This window comes from Fukomys damarensis, unplaced genomic scaffold, assembly GCF_012274545.1.
Source record: "Fukomys damarensis isolate Sample0158 unplaced genomic scaffold, DMR_v1.0_HiC HiC_scaffold_2, whole genome shotgun sequence".
In the NCBI taxonomy this organism is placed as follows: domain Eukaryota; kingdom Metazoa; phylum Chordata; class Mammalia; order Rodentia; family Bathyergidae; genus Fukomys; species Fukomys damarensis.
This window is the reverse complement of record NW_022900914.1, coordinates 25,751,353-25,766,949: the sequence shown is the minus strand read 5'-3', so window position 1 is coordinate 25,766,949 and position 15,597 is coordinate 25,751,353. Positions and strand designations below refer to the sequence as shown.

Here is a 15,597-nt window from a genome sequence, read left to right as displayed (position 1 = left end):
GCTGATAGGAAGCCTCCTCAGTTCCTCACAGTTCTGTCGGAAGCATGATGGGGGCAGAGCCCACGCCCACCCAGGTGTGTGGCAGAGGCTTGCGAAATATTATTCTCCTGTCTCCTTTGAGTTTGTATTAAAGATCATATTTCTGATTATTTAATTGGTGTTGTTTTGCAGGAACATTCAGCAGGGTCCCCCACTTCCTGTGCATCTGTCTCCTACCAACCTTGGCCCGGGCCCCCACAAGCCTAAGGAGGCAGAGCCTGTAGCAGAGTCCCTCAGTCCCCTTGAGGTCCCTGCTACAGAAAAGAACTCAAGAGCCACACAGTAGGCACAAGCCAAGCCCCATCAGCTGAGGGGACAGCTTAACACCAGCCATCACTAGGCCAGAGAGAAGACATCGTGAGTTCCTGGAACAGAGAAGAAACAGCTGGCCTGGGAACTCAGTCTGCAGGAGTGCTCCCTGGCACTGGGTAAACAGCCACAGGAGGAGGTAGGCTGGCCCCTGGGGCCACACAGGCCCTGCAGCTCAGGGGAAGCCGGCAGCTTGTGGACCTTGGGTGATTTTCCATTCTGTGGGCCACCTGCCAGCCTCCTCCCTGGTAGCCAAGCCCAGGCTGCTGCCAGGAGGCTGGAGCCAGAAGGTACTGTGGCCTCTCCACACTACCACAAGGACCATCTCTCTCTGCCACTGCCGGGTGCACACAGCTTCACCTGGACATCAGCATCACTTCTGTACCTGTAGCCGGCCTCCCCAACATTCCAGAAGGAATGCTGACTCCCAGGGCTCCAGCCACTAATAGCACACACACAAAGAGCCAGTGCTGCATTTTAACAAGATCCTGTGACCCAAAATTAGATCTCACTCTTTCCAAACTATGAGGGATTTTTGTCATCTAAATAACCTCCCAGGAATTCTTTAGCAAAACAAATCATCACCCTCAGGCATGTTGTGAGTAAATCCCAATTTTTATTGAATGTCTTCAGAGAAGAAAATCCCACTCAGAGATTCCAGCAGCCAGGGCTGCACGGAGATGTGGGATCTGAGCTGAAGCCACCTCCTTTTACAGAGGTGACAATACCCCCTGCCTCAGTTTACCCCCAAAACTGAGAAACCAGGAAGGTTTCTCAAGTGCCCCAGATGGGCACCAGGCTGAGCAGTGCCAGCCCAGGTCTAATGGTGCCTGTGCCAGGTGGAGCCTGGGCTTTTCTGAGCCATTTCTGGCTGCCCGGCAAGAGGCCAGCTTGAAAGATCTCTTTGTTCTCGTCTCTCCCACTGACCTTTCTGAGCCAAGCTGCCCGCTTTTAACAATATCCAAACAGGGCCTCAAACAAACCCTAGCCCAGAAACAGACTGCGTGGGGAGAAGCCAGGAAGCTTGTCTATTCCAACTAAAGTAAAGCTTGATTGGTCGGGGGGGGGCAGGGAGGGAGGTGTACAGTGACGGTTGGTCTTAGGGAGGCCTTCACGTGGGACATGCAAGGCCACGGCAAGCCCCTCAATCCCCTCACCAGCAGCAGGCAGTGGAGCACATTTTCCAAAGCCCTTCCTTCATTCTGTTCCACCTTTACCAAGTCTGAGGTGGGTGAGGCCGTTACCACAGCATGGACACACACGTGGTACACAGAAGGCCCTCAAGAAATCATCACTGAGCACTGGGGTGCGCCTCAGTAGCGAGCGCTCGCTGAGCAAGCATGAGGCCTTGGGTTCCATCCCCGGCACCATAAAAAATTTAAAATCATCATCTAGGGCTGGGGATTTAGCTCAGTGGTGCCACCACTTGCCTCACAAATGCAAGGTCCCAAGTTTGATTCCCTGGTACCAAAAAAAAAAAAAAAAATCATTTAATATAAACATTCTTTTTCTAGTGGGGAAACTAAAGCCCAGGAGAGTGGTCCCTTTTCTAGGCTATCACTTGCCCATGATGCAGGTAGCAAGGGTTCAGATTTTACTGCTTTTAACTCTGAGAAAGATAATGCCTATCTTTCCACCTGGCATATTTACATTTTCATCTCCTGCCATCTGAACTCAGAATTCCCTGGATTCAATCTACTAAGTCTTTACAAAGTGCCTCCTGCATACCAAGTGCTGGGCCATCAGCCCTATTCACAACAGGCAGTCAATAAATACTTGTGGAGTAAATTAAGAGACTGAAAGAGTGAATGAATGTCTCTCTCATGGCCTTGTATGTAAGAAGCCTGCAGTCGGTTAAAACAGCCATGCTCCCAATTTGCTTGGAGTTTAGCAAAGTGTCATGCACACAGCAGGTGCTTTATGAGCTTTATTTTAGGTCAGCTAGTTTGCTTTGAAACAGAGAACAAGAAACTGAAAGGAATGGATTGCTGAATGGAACCTAAACAATACTGGTGCATAAGACCCTAACGAGAAGTCCCCATTTCAGGACTGGCACTGTGCACGAGAGGTTTCTGGTCAAAGACCCAAAAGAACATGGCCAACTGGCAGATCCCAACATCTGGAGGGCCGAGTCCAGAGACAAGGTTGTGCGAAGTTCAAATGGTTATCAAGCTGTTCATGTCTGCTATAGACCCAAACCATCTGTTTCTGAAACTAAAACATTCCTCCGCTGCCCCGGCCCCAGAAAAGCTTATGCGCAGAGGATGGAGGATGCCCTGCAGTGGGCTCTCCCTTGCAGGTGAGGTGGGCAGGGGCGATAGGGAAAGGTCAAGAAAGTGGGCAAAGAAGAAATAAGGGGTACCCATTAACAAAGAGATGGAATGGGGCTTGGAGGTCTCCCTATATTCCAAAGCACAGCAGAGGGAGGCTTATAACCGCAGCTGGGTGATTCTGGTCCTTGTACTCCCCTAAGAACAATGTCCCTGCCCTTCTCCCACCCTGCCTATACCAGCAGCTTTGAGAACAAAATTATTGCTCGGAACACATCTCTGGGGGTCACACCAAACAGCAGGCTCAGTTTTCTAAGGTGTCCCATGCTTTCTAACACTACCGAGCTAGCAAGGTGAAGCAGGTGTGTTTATGTCTGCATGTGCGCGCGTGTACACACACACACACACACACACACACACACACAATCCACAGGCTTGTCCAGCCTGCCTGGCCCTCCAGAACTCCCTTAGAAAACACATTTGGGCTGGGGATTTAGCTCAGTAGTTCCACCGCCTGCCACACACACACACACACACACACACACACACACACACATTCACACCCTCCTCTGTGGTTTGGTGTGTCTACATGTTGATTTAATAATTAAAAAAATTTTAAGACATAAAACATACAGCCACTTGTTCAACACACATGGTTCAAGCTCACCATAACCCTGAGCAACAAACCAAGTCTAGGTAGAAGGAAGAGGAAAAACCAAACCAGAGAGAGATGGCCCCTTGCCCATGACAGATGAAGGAGCAGAGTTGGCTCCTTCACGTTTTTTGGCAGATGCCCAGGCACTTGGACCTGGTAAGGTCAGAGCCACTGACAAGGACAACCAAACCTGGCACTGTACTGCCTTCCTCCCTTCTCAACGCTGGAGCTGCTCCATGCAGGGTGACAAGTTCCCTTCTTGAGCCTCCCTACAGCCATGAGTTAAGTCCAGCAGCCTCGGTCTGATCCCCACCACCCTGAATAAATCAGGAAGGTGCCCCCTTCCTGGCTGCAGAGAGGCTGCAGAACTGCCTGGGGCCAGGCTCCAACCAGAGTCCATGGCTGCCCTCTAGTGGCACTGAGGAGAAGCAAGGGACCCCAGGCTCTCTCCGCCGCCCCACCCTTTGCAGGAGGCCTCCCCACCCCTGTCATTTTCGCACAGTGCGTTTGGATCTAGCTTAATCAGGAACACTGCCATCAGCCACAGAGCAAGGGACAGGAGTCATCTGGGGAATTAACTGCTAGATCAATAGGGCAAGGTCCTCAGAAAAAGTGAATGTCCCTCAGATGCCTAGAATGAGTAACCAGGCAGTGGCCTCAGACCCAGCCAGCACGAAGGAGGCCCAGGCTCCCTGGAGCTCAGAATAAGAGGGAAGCTATGTGGTGTCATGCAATTGCCGCCATTTATATCAAATCCTCTGTGGGAGGACTATGAGAGACAAAGTCGGACTGCTTGTCCAGTCTACCCTATTTCCCTCTTTTCTTTCTAGCACCTTGATCTAAAAAGGGGGTGGTGGTTCTATTTTTATTTTTTCAGTATTGGGGATAGAACCTATGGCCTTTGCACTGACCAATATCCCAGTCCTTTTTTATTTTTTTATTCTGAGACAAGGTCTCACTAATTTGCCCAAGCTGGGCTCAAACTGGGGATCCTCCTGCCTCAGCCTCCCAGAGGGCTGGGATTATAGGCATGCACCATCATTCTCAGTTAAGGCAGTGGTTCTTAACTAGGGACTGCTTCCCTTAACCCACAGGACAGCTGTCAAAAGCTGGAGATATTTTTGGTTGTCACCCAATGGGTGGGTGCTCCAGGCACGTACTGGGTGAAGGCCAGAGATGATGCTAAAACTTACAATGGCTAGGACAGCCCCTACAGTGAAGTGTTATCAGGCTTAAAATACCCAGTGCTGAGGCTGAAAAACCCTGGGCTAAGGAGGCTTTTTTTTTTTTTTTAACTAATGAGATCAATAAATGTATAAGAAAAATTTTGAAACTAGGGATGCCCTTAGGCACTAGTCCAGCTGGGCTGGGACTATGTAATGTCCTTTGTGTGGACAGAGCCGGGTTCAGTGCCTGGCTCACTGGCTCTACCTCCTTTCCTCAGTAAAGTAAGGATGGCAACAGTTCTTGCATCATGGGATTACAGAGAAAGGCATTAGCCTTCTGCCTGGCATGTAGTAAGTACTGAACAAACATGTCACTATTATGAGGAAAAGTTCTAAGAAATTTTTTTACAGCTCAGCCAGGCACTGAGGGCTGCAACCCTTGCTATAAACATTGCTGTCCCACTCTTAGGACTACCTCTGAGCTGGATTGGGCCACAGGAAACAGACAAGAGGGGCCTCGTAACTGCCATGTGGCCTGGAGACTGCTGTTCACACTCAGACTTTAAACGTTTGGGCTGTTTACTTGGAAAGAAATGATGATTAATTTCCACTCCTCTTTATGTGCTGTGGTTGGGGTGGGTGGGGTGAAGCCAGTATCTTGGCTTTAAGAACTGAAATTTGTGCCTCAGGAGGAAGTAGGACAAAGAGAGGGGGTAGTTACAGGAAGAGAAACGCAACTGAAACCACTCGGGCTTTCTGAGGAGGTGGTGGCTGGGTGATGCCTCCGCCCAGCTCCGGCACCTGTGGTGTATGCGCAGCCTCTACATCACCAGTCACTCCCACAGCCTGAGTGTACAGAATGCACAGAGGAGAGGCTGCCTGCTTGGAGAGGAGCTGTCTTCTGAGAGTGGAGACTCAGGGTCACAGAGGAGCAAAAGAAGGCCCGCAGCTGTGCACTGAGGATCTATCCATAGGCCTCAACCATACTAAGACCCTGTCCCTCCTGCAGGCTGGCCAGGCTGCCCTTCCACACCCCGAACACTAGCAAGGGCTTAGGTTTCTAGGACTCTCAGACCTGCAGCTGGAGCCCCACTGGGTGGGCTTGGGCCAGTGACTCAGCCCCTTCAAACCCCTGCCCACTTACCTCTTTCGTAGAGGAAGCACAGTGCACCTGACATGTGCTCCAGGCTGGCACCCAGGGCAGTATTCCTCCTTCCCGTCTGGCTGCCTTTGACACTCACCTTAACCTCACTACACCTGCAGAAAATGCTGTGTGGGGAAGAGGTAGAGGTGAGGTGCCCTGGGCAGAACAGGGTTAGGAGCAGCACCTCCAAGGACTTGATTCCATCCTTCCTCTCCCAGTCCCTACTTTGCCACAAAAAGAAGCACCATCTCAGAGGGAAGGGAGCCAGAGGAGCAGAGGAGAAACCTGAAGAGAGGCTGAGCCTCCAACTCAGGCCCCATTCTGACTTCCTCCAGCTGGTGAGGGCACCCAGCCTACTGCTTAACTTCTGTATCTCACATCAGAAGTGGGGATGCAGACCTGGCCAAGTATGAGCCTGCCCAGGGGAAGTGGCACTGGGCTGTGCACACTGAGGGCAGAACAGGGTCTTAGACACTTTCTGCTGTGGGCAGTGGCTCCTGGTGGTTACGAGTACCAGCTCCTACAGCCTGACAACCCCTGCATGTAGAATCCTGGCTCTGCCCAGGATGAGCCACGTTCTCTGTCCATGCCTCAATTTCCCATCTGCAAAGCAGAGAAGGCTAACTACGGCACGTACTTCAGAGGGCTGTGAGGAAGATGAACACATACAAGCAAAGTGCTCAACAAGTGCCTAGTGCAAATTTAGCACTTAATAAGGGGCACAAATTATTCAACGGGATACGCATTACGTGACAAATGGGGAAAGAACCTTGAAATTAGAACTGTCCCCTCCCACAAACTCCACTCCCTGGGGCTTCCAACTACAACCCACCCTGCTGCCCTTTGTGCCTGTGAGGCTCTTGGGAGGGACCTCTCCTCAGCTCTGAGTGCAAGAGTCACCAACTGTTTTCCGTACAGGTCAAGACAGCAAATATTACAGGTTTTGCCATAAGGTCTCAATCACCACCACTCAACTCTGTGGTGAGACAATTCTGTGAGTGCCTGGGTGTGGCTGTGTCCTAATAAATTTTATTTACAAAAACGGGCTGCAGCTCCTTTCCACACCGGCACAGGCAGGGAGCAGAGAACAGCATCAGCATTCCTTGGAGTCCCAGACGCTCCCCCGGAGTTCCTAACTGGCAAGGAGAGGAGCTTCAGGCAGCAGCCCTGGGCACAGCAGGGAAGGGCAATGGCACTGCCTCAGCAATCAAAACAGGAACCAGCTTGCTGGGCCACCATCTCCAAAGATGATGTTCACAACCGCGACAGGACTTAGAAGCAGCTGTGGAAGGGGCAGAGGCAGCTGGGCTCCTTAACACCAGGCTGTGACAGTCTTGCAGGCAGTCACACAGCCAACTTCCAGATGAGCCTCCTTGGCTCCCTGGCCCCAGATGGGACACCAACACTCCCTGGGCTACACTTAGGAAATCAAAAAGAGAAATAAAAGGTATGATCTGGCCCTGCACTTTGTCCAGCAGTGGACTATGTGAAAAATAAGGGATAACAATACAGTTTCTGAGCAGATGTGATGTACCAGGAACCCGGTTATTCTGATCTGATTGATCCCCACCATAGCCAGGAATAAGAGTTTCTGAGAGCTCAGAGGACTTGCCCAGGGCTCCATGGGCTCTGGAAGCTGAGCTGGAACTCACTCCCAAGGGGTGGCTCAGGGTTGGACATCCCAGCCTTCTGCTCTGCCAGGTGGGAGGGGAGAGGGACCAGCATCCTGCCTCCCTTTTCTTACCACTGGGGAGACAGCAGCCCTCCTGCCCCTCAACAGCACCAACAGAGAGGAAGGGGGGACAGGCTTCCCCAAGGTCCGTGCCCATCCGCTTGCAACAGCCATCTCAGACACCTCTACCTTCTGCAAGGGGCCTCACCATGGGATTCTGGAAATTCTGGGCAAGGGACTTCACTTTCTTCTCTTCCAGGCAGTTGAGGACTTAAGCTCAGAGGCTTTGGACACCCAGAAAGGAATGTAGCTCTGGTGCGATGGCTCTGAGTTGGACAGAAATGGCCACAGGATGGAAATGCTAAGCCCTGTGTTTCAGCCAGATTCCTCTCAGAGGCTCAGAGCATCCAGATGCCCCCAAATGAGGACTCTGCACCTAACAGTCTGGGAAACCCCACAACCTCTGTCTTCCCCTAGAGCTCTACTACCTTCCTCACTCAGGCTTCTGTTCTATAGTTAGATGTCTGCAATCTACTGTTTCAACAGCAGGCGTATTTGGCCACCGGCCCTCTCCTGTAGACTCCAGCTATGCTAGAACCCCTGGCCACCCCTGCCAGATCCTCATGAACCTGGGGCCCAGGAGCCAGCCCATGTCTGACTCTCCTGGCTGCAGGCCCCAGGCTTTCATGTGCCTGGCCCCACCTTGCCCTGAGCTGGTCTCAGAAGTGGGCTTAGCCACCTTCCCCTCCACTCCCACAGTGGGCAACTTTATGGGGAAAAGAGATGTGCAGCCGAGTAAGTCACAGAAGAAAAGGCTGACTATAAGCAGTGTATACTTCAGATACTAGTTTTGGTTTTAAAACAGAAAACAAAAACCAAAAAACAACTACGTATCTGTACACAGAAAAATAGGAAAGACATACACCAAAATGTTAATAGTGAATACCCAGAGTAAGGGGTCCACAAAGGGTCAGGCAGGGGATGAAGTCGAGGTGAGCAACTGGCAGCCAGTCTAACCAGTCCTACATAACGGAGCCGGAGCTGCTGTAATGAACCCACAAAGGACAGCAAGTCCAGAGAGGGCACAGAGACTCTGCCTCCCCCACATTCCTCCCACTGCTAATCCTGACCTTGTTTTATAGCCCCGTCACCTAGTGAGCAAGCTGCTGTCCTGGGTCTGTGAGCTGCTCTAACCTGTTTGAGTAAGGTTCTGTGGGAAGCTGATTGCGGTCAAGTCGGACAGAATGTGCAGGTGATGCGGGGACCTGCTACTTGTGACTGGCAGCTGAGGGGCAGTCTTGTGAAAGCTGTGCCAGTGCTGGTCAGTGTCAGCACTCAGGTGGAGGAAACACCTGCATGGCCCCCCCAACTGCCATGCAGGGAGGCTGAGCCGTGAGCCCTGGTGTGTGACAAGCCTCCCCTCCTGTGGGATGGGCTGCACTCAGCACATGTGAGTCCCCACCTCTTGCTGGTGACAATGGTGGAAGACTGTTGACTGTGCAAAGGAAGGTGCTGAGGGGGGCCTAAATCTCTGCTGCAGAGACAGACAGGAATCCCCCCTCTGCCCGAATAAGGGTCCTGCAGGCACAGGGCTGCCTTGGAGTCATGTGGCTCCTTACTGACTCCGTAGCTACTCCTGCCACCACTCCCCCATGAACCACCACTCCCCACCTGACAACCAACACCAGCCACTCTGTCCTCTACTCTTGAGGGATGCTGTTTATCCAGGAGCAAGCGACCTAGGCAGCATTCTGGACTCCAGGTTCCTGGGGCTCAGGCAGGTGAGTCTTCCCAGAGTCCCCCAAAACAGTGCACAGTTAAGCAGTCTTCCTACTCTCTTATCCACAGCAGTACCCCAAAATTCCAACAGCCCTTTATTTTCACCATCCTCCCCTCATAGCTCACCATCCCTTAGAAGCTGGTATGCGTGAGAACCAGCTTTCCCATCTGATATTTTCCCACCTGAACCTTCCCACTCCTTGACAAGAGGGAACACCACCAGCCGCACACCTACCAGCCAGTTCCACGCGCTCCTCCCCACATCTCTATGAGGCCCCAGTTCCCACGTGCCCCACTGAGGAAAGCCACTGTGGGTAATGAGGAGACTCATAGTGGGGACACGCTCCTTCCCAGCGTGTGCAGGCTTTATTGCTCCAGCAGCTTCCCAAAACTTGGCCTCTGCATGTCCCCACCAGACAAGACGTGACATGAGCCGGCCTGCTGCATCCTCTCCGAGACCATGGGGACACACTGGCCCTGCTCTGCCGCCAGCCACCTACCCCTTCTTCAGGTTTTTCACGTAGGCGCTCTGGAGGGCGGCTTCTAGGAAGTAGGTGAGCTCGTAGTCAGCCTGGTGGGAGCCCTTCAGGTGCCTGGACGTGTTGTTGTTTGTGGTCTGAGAAGGGGAACAAAGAGGGAGGTGTTGTCTCAAAGTTTGGAGGGAGAGAGACCTGGAGTAAGAGTCACCCCAGCCAGAGGAAGGGGCCTTACCATCATGCAGTGTAGACAAAACTCAGCCCAACTCACTTTAATTTAAACTAGAGTCAGGAGGATCAAAGTTCAAGCCCAGCCTTGGCCACTTAGTGACCTTCGCAAGACAGTCTCAAAACAAAAAAATTAAAAACAACTAGGGCTATAGCTCAGCATGAAGGCCCAGGGCTCAATCCCCAATGCCACAAAAAGTAAAAATAAAAAATAAGTATTTCTAAAGCTTTCTGCCCCCAGCCAAATGTTGAAAGCCCCTTGTCTAATGTGATTTATTCAACAATCACAGAGCTTTAAATTCATTAGCTCATTCCATCTTTAGAGCAACCCTATCAGGTAGGAACCAGCACCCTCACTTCACAGGGTGGGACACTGAGGCAGAGTTAACCTGGCTGAGGGAAGCAGAGCCAGGCAGTCAGCCTCTAGCATCTACGCTGTGTGGATATCCTGTTGGCTCCCAGCAGGCATGGAGAAGTCACTGCCCATCTGCTACACAAATCTCCCCTCCCTCGGGGCAGGGACTATGCCCCCTAAGTTCCAATGCTGTCCACACCTTCCAGATAGGAAAGGAGGAGAAAGAAAACTTCTAGAATAGCCTCACAGGCCTTACTGAGGGATCACAACAGCTCTCCGAGGCTGATTTTTGCCTGTCTTTTACTGGGGAAGAAACTAAGGCTGAGAACATGCTAAAAGTCACAAGTGGTGAGGGCCTGGACCACCAACTCAAGTCTGACCAGATAGAATGCAGGCTTCTTCTACTTCCTAATGCATCCCATATGTAGGGATGCGTCCCATCCCACCCTCTGCCAGGCCCTGCACCATCCCTGCCACACAGGCTCAGAACTCGTCAGGAGCATCCCAGAGCAGAGACTTTGGCATTGGTAAAAGCTGGGGAGCAGTTAATCATTAACTGGGTGTCACTTAAACCTCAGTGCTGACAGGGCCACCCAGCCTCCCTGACAGCCCTGCCTCAGGAGGCCCCTTCTCCTTCCTGATCTGGAAGAAAAGGTCAATGAGCCACTCAGCTTATCTGTCAGAATCAAGGTAGAGTTGAGAGGTTCTTAGCCTCTCAGTATCTCCAGGACTGAGTCTCTGTGGGGAGCCACGTGGCATTTCTGAGAGGCACAAAGTTTTACAGCCTACACGCCTTCAACTGGAGATACAGTTGTCGGGCTGCCTGCTGGCCTACTGAGACATTAGTCCAGGCCTGGGCACCATTCCATCACATCAACTGAATTCCTTTCAAAAGTCCGAAGTCCTGGCTTCCAGCTGTGTGGGAGATTACATCTTTTTCATGAAAATTTCTTTCAAATCACAAACAATTCAATTGTAGTGTCCCTAAAATACTGTTGTCTAGGAGGTCACTTAGAGGTCAGGTCTCTGAGCCATTCTGCCAGGAAACGGCACTCAAATTCTGGACTTGCAATCACTTCTCCTTTCCTCTTGCAATCCAACCAAGCAGAGGGGCTCTGGGGCAGTAGCTATCAACAGGGGAAGGACATCTGGCAGTCTCCAGAGACACTTGGATTTGTCACAGTGGGGGTGTGTGCCGCTGGCATCCTATGGTAGCTGTTAACACCCTACGATCTGGGAAGCAGCCCCCACAGCAAAGACCGCTCCAGACTCAATGTCAACAATGTTGAGATCAAGAATCCCTGTACTCCAGGAAGAGACAGGCCTATGGGGTCCATCACCAAAGTGGGTACTGGGCTGCCTTCCTCGCAGCTGCCACAAAGGAGGCTCCAATGTCTCCTAGACATGAAGTCCCTCAGCTCATGACATGACACTACTCTGTCCTTCGAAGAGGGCCAGTCCTAACCTGTGCTGCTAGAGACCCTGCCGGATAACATCTATGAACTTCCACCCCTCTCTCCCAGTATTAGAGCCACACGCCCTGTGTTCTTGCCAGTGTCACTTACTTATGAACTCCATCAAGTTATTCAGAGCCTCTGTAAGCTCAACTTTCCTCACCTGCAAAATGGGAACAGCAGCAGCACCTACTTTGTCAATGTGAGGCTTAAGTTACAGAATGCAGGGTTAGTCCTCAGAGTAGTGTGCAACACGAGGCCAGTACTCAGGACACATTCGCGGTCTCTGCTGAATGTAGCTGTCTGTCTTCCCCTCAGGAAGCCTGAGCCCCCAGGAGAGGAAGGACTGGGCACACCCCACAGCGAGCTCCAGCAGGTGGAAGAGATGAAGGTGGTTACAACAGGTGAGGTCTCAGTGGCGGGTGGGATGGGCTGGGGTCCGGGAGGCCTAATGGCTGGCTCTCAGGTCACCTCTGAAAGGCCTGGAGAATATGCCCCAGGGCTCCTACCTCCCCTGGGTCTGGCAGGGTGCTTTTGGGGACATCCTCTAGCAGAGAAGGATGTTTAACTGCTAGAAGGAGCCTAAAGCCAGCCCTTCAGAGGACAGTGTGGTGCACAAATGATTTGCCCTCTCTAAATCACAGCTACTAAAGAGACATATACCCCTAGGTTGCAGTGAGGGGTGAATGCTTGAACACCTACAAACAGGGCTGGCACATGTGGTCCCACAAGCTGAGCTCCCATGGAGCTCCTGGCCTCTCACAGGTGACATGAGCCCATTTATTTACTAAAACTATTTCCTGGTGGTAAACAGCTTCCTTCTAATCAAATTAGTGGGATGAAGTGAATTTTCCCCAACCCAGGAAGCTGAGTGTCTTGGAAGAACAGCAGGTTCCTTTTTCTAATTAGTATGAGGTAACCCAGAGGCTCCGAGCAGGCGAGTAGAGGTGTTCCACACAGCAGCTCGGTCATGGTGCTGCTCTCCCAGCTCACCTTCTCCAGCTCCTGCAAGAACACCTGAGCCATCCAAGAGGCCCTCTCAAAACAGGTGACCACTTCCTCCTCCCGCTCGGTCAGGCGGCAGCGGGAGGCAATGGAGTTGGGCACGCGTTCCAGGGAGAGACCTGTGGGAGGAAGAGAACACTTCAGACCGGCTCTGCCCAGGCCGAGACTCCAGCCCCTTGCCGGACACAGGCTGGACTCCTTCAAGAACACACAGATGCTTGCTCTGGAGCGGCCAGCAGGAGGCAGAGGTGATGAGCCGGGAGGAGGAAGCAGCTAAAGCAGAGGAGATAAATAGATAGTGGCAGCATGGAGCAAGCAGCAGTGGGCCAAGGGCTGACAATAGCCCAGGTAGGGGCATCATTCTGCGGCAACCCCTCCCTACTCTTGACCACTGCTGCAGGCCAGCTAGCCCTCCTCACGGTCATTGGAAGAAAATATGCACCCTAGGGTGCTCACCCTTTCTATGTGGTGCAGTGGCCATTTGTGAGCAGCTCTCTTCTCCCCCACCAGATGAATGCTCAACTCTGTGCTCCATGAGAGCAAGTGAGAGCCTGTCTGGACAGCTACACCCCAGCCCTGCACCTACGCTGCAGGTACCAAGCTGCGCCCATGGAGCCTGCTGCGACCTCTGTTCAGGTCCCATCTGAGTGTGGTGCACACCTGCTGGTTTTGCCTCCCCACATCCATATCCCATCTTTCAGGGATAGCATGTCCCTTTCCCTTTGATCCTCCTGTAGTCCCGATACAAGGGACATGGTGATTGGGTAAGGGTGCACACATGGCCCCATCAGGGTCAATAAAGACCAGTCCTGGAAGTGCTATTCTGCAGCTGTTAAGCTGGTACAGAAACTGGCCTGAAAATGTTAGAGAAATCTGCCTAAAAATGAAGTCTACACAATGTAAATATGGTTAAGATGATGTCTTTTTTTTTTTTTTTTTTTGGTACCAGGGATGGAACTCTGGACCTTGCGCTTTCGAGGCAGGTATGGCACCACTGAGCTAAATCCCCAGCCCCATGATCATGAATTTTTTTTTTTTTTTTTTTTTTTTTTTTGGTACCAGGGATGGAACTCTGGACCTTGCGCTTTCGAGGCAGGTATGGCACCACTGAGCTAAATCCCCAGCCCCATGATCATGAAGTTTTTAAATTTAATTCATAAGATATAGCTCCAAATAAAAAATTAAATAAAAAATCCCCCAAAACCCTAAAAGAATCAATCTACCAAAGAAGAGAATTGTTAAACTTATTAGGAAACAGAAAAAGGATTAGATACACAGAATAAGGATGAAACATGATAGAAAAGGGCAGATTCCTAGAGACACTGAACTCTGCCCCCCTGACACTTTTTCCAGTGTATGAGCCAGTAACCACACACCCCCACACATGCACTTTCTTTTTTCTTTTGCCAGAGTCCTTTTGAATTGCTCTCCTGTTGCTTACAACTAACACAGGCCTTACTAGAGAACGGTGCCTTCAGAGTTATCTCTCCCGAAGGGACAGAACCCAAGTCCATCGCATCTCTGTACCTTGTGCGGTACCTTCTGCGTGATCAGTGTTCAAGTTGACTTTCTAAAGGGCTGTATAAGGACACAGTCCTCAACTGTTTCTTGCCCTGTAAGCCCCAACACCTGAGGGATGACTAAGTCATTAACACTTTGGATCTCTGTCCCTCACCTCACTGAGGCACTGTCTCTGAGTGGATGACCACACTGGCCTCCTAACTGGCCTCCCTGCCTCAGCCTCACTCCACTGTGACCCATCCTGCACACTGCTTCCACAGGGAATTTTTAAAAACTCATCACCAGGTGTTTGGAGACCTATTCCTGTCACTCTTCACCCTGTTCTCGCCCTCCCTGCTATATCCACACCCAACCTCCTGTTCCCCCTGCTGCACTGGGAGATGCCTTCCTGACAGCTCAAGTTGCTCTTCCTGCCAGGAATTTACCCCCTTCCCTGACAGTCCGCTGGAATATCTAAATTATTTCTCACCCTCTGACCCTCTGGATGACACCTCCTCTATGACCTCCCCCCACTTGCCCTGGTATAGCTGACTGTTCCTTTCTTGGCCCTGGCCTACATTTTCACATTCTTGTCTCACTGTGTCTTACACTTACTTTTTTCACCCATTTTCCAACCAGACTGTTGGCTCTTTCAAAGCATCAGCCCGACTGTATTCACCTTTCTCCCACCTAGTGCACAGTAGGTACCAGACAAGCACTGGAGGGCTGGAGAAAAAACAGCCTGATCATGGATAACAAAGTACAAAGAAAAAGAAACACAGAAAAAGAATGGTATTGTTTTTCTTGATTAGATTTCAACACACAGGGATTCAGTGACCTTATCCTCCTCAGGATGAGGTATGACTAGGTCCAAAGGTCAGGGCACCTCGGCCTAGGGGAAGAAGAGCACAGAATGTGAGTATCACTGTATATCCTGCCAAATGAGTCACAACCAAGAGAAAAAGTTCCTCTCTCCCAGGGACTAAAGGGGGAGGAGAGAAAAAGGGAGAAGTCCACTCACTTCTGGGGCTGGCCCAGCCTCTCCTCCGTGGATGTGCAGCCTGTCCACCCTGCAAGAAGGTGGAGCCTGACCCAAAAGACCAAACACAAGTGGCAGAACATAGCCAATTCCAAGAAGCACAGAGTAGGTCTTCTTTAACACCACAGTGAACCTGTGTCCCCTGAGAGATACCCTGCAGCTGTGTGCCCTCCTGCCCAGCACTGGGATGGGCATGCCAGCCGCTGGCAGGCTCATCCGCTGTTCCATGTGCCTCCTGTGGGTTAGCCACTGCAAAGGGGGATTCAAGAAGGGTTGGTGGGGGAGACAACACACCATCTTCCCAGTGGTTCATCTGCTCCTCCCATCCCCAGCAGGATCCTCCTCACCATGCTACTCAAAGAATTCCAAGCCCATCCTTCTAGAAAGCTCAAAGAAAGCCACCTCCACTCTGAAGCCTTCCCAAGTGGTTAACCCTCCCTATCTCTGACCTAGGAGAACATGGCTTCATCTCAACTGCGTTGCTTTTTTTTTTTTTTTTTTTTTTT

At 51.4% G+C, this 15,597-nt stretch overlaps 1 protein-coding gene across 1 annotated transcript in view; it reads right to left on the bottom strand.

Annotated features, from left to right (window-relative positions):
- Ttc7a (tetratricopeptide repeat domain 7A) overlaps positions 1-15,597 on the bottom strand; it is a 104,358-nt gene that overhangs the window by 74,944 nt on the left and 13,817 nt on the right. Inside the window, exons 3-4 of the mRNA XM_010615787.3 lie at positions 12,541-12,671; positions 9,535-9,650 (exon numbers count right to left, since the gene is read on the bottom strand). Coding sequence (XP_010614089.1) covers positions 9,535-9,650; positions 12,541-12,671 — 247 coding nt within the window. The remainder of the gene's footprint in view (positions 1-9,534; positions 9,651-12,540; positions 12,672-15,597) is intronic.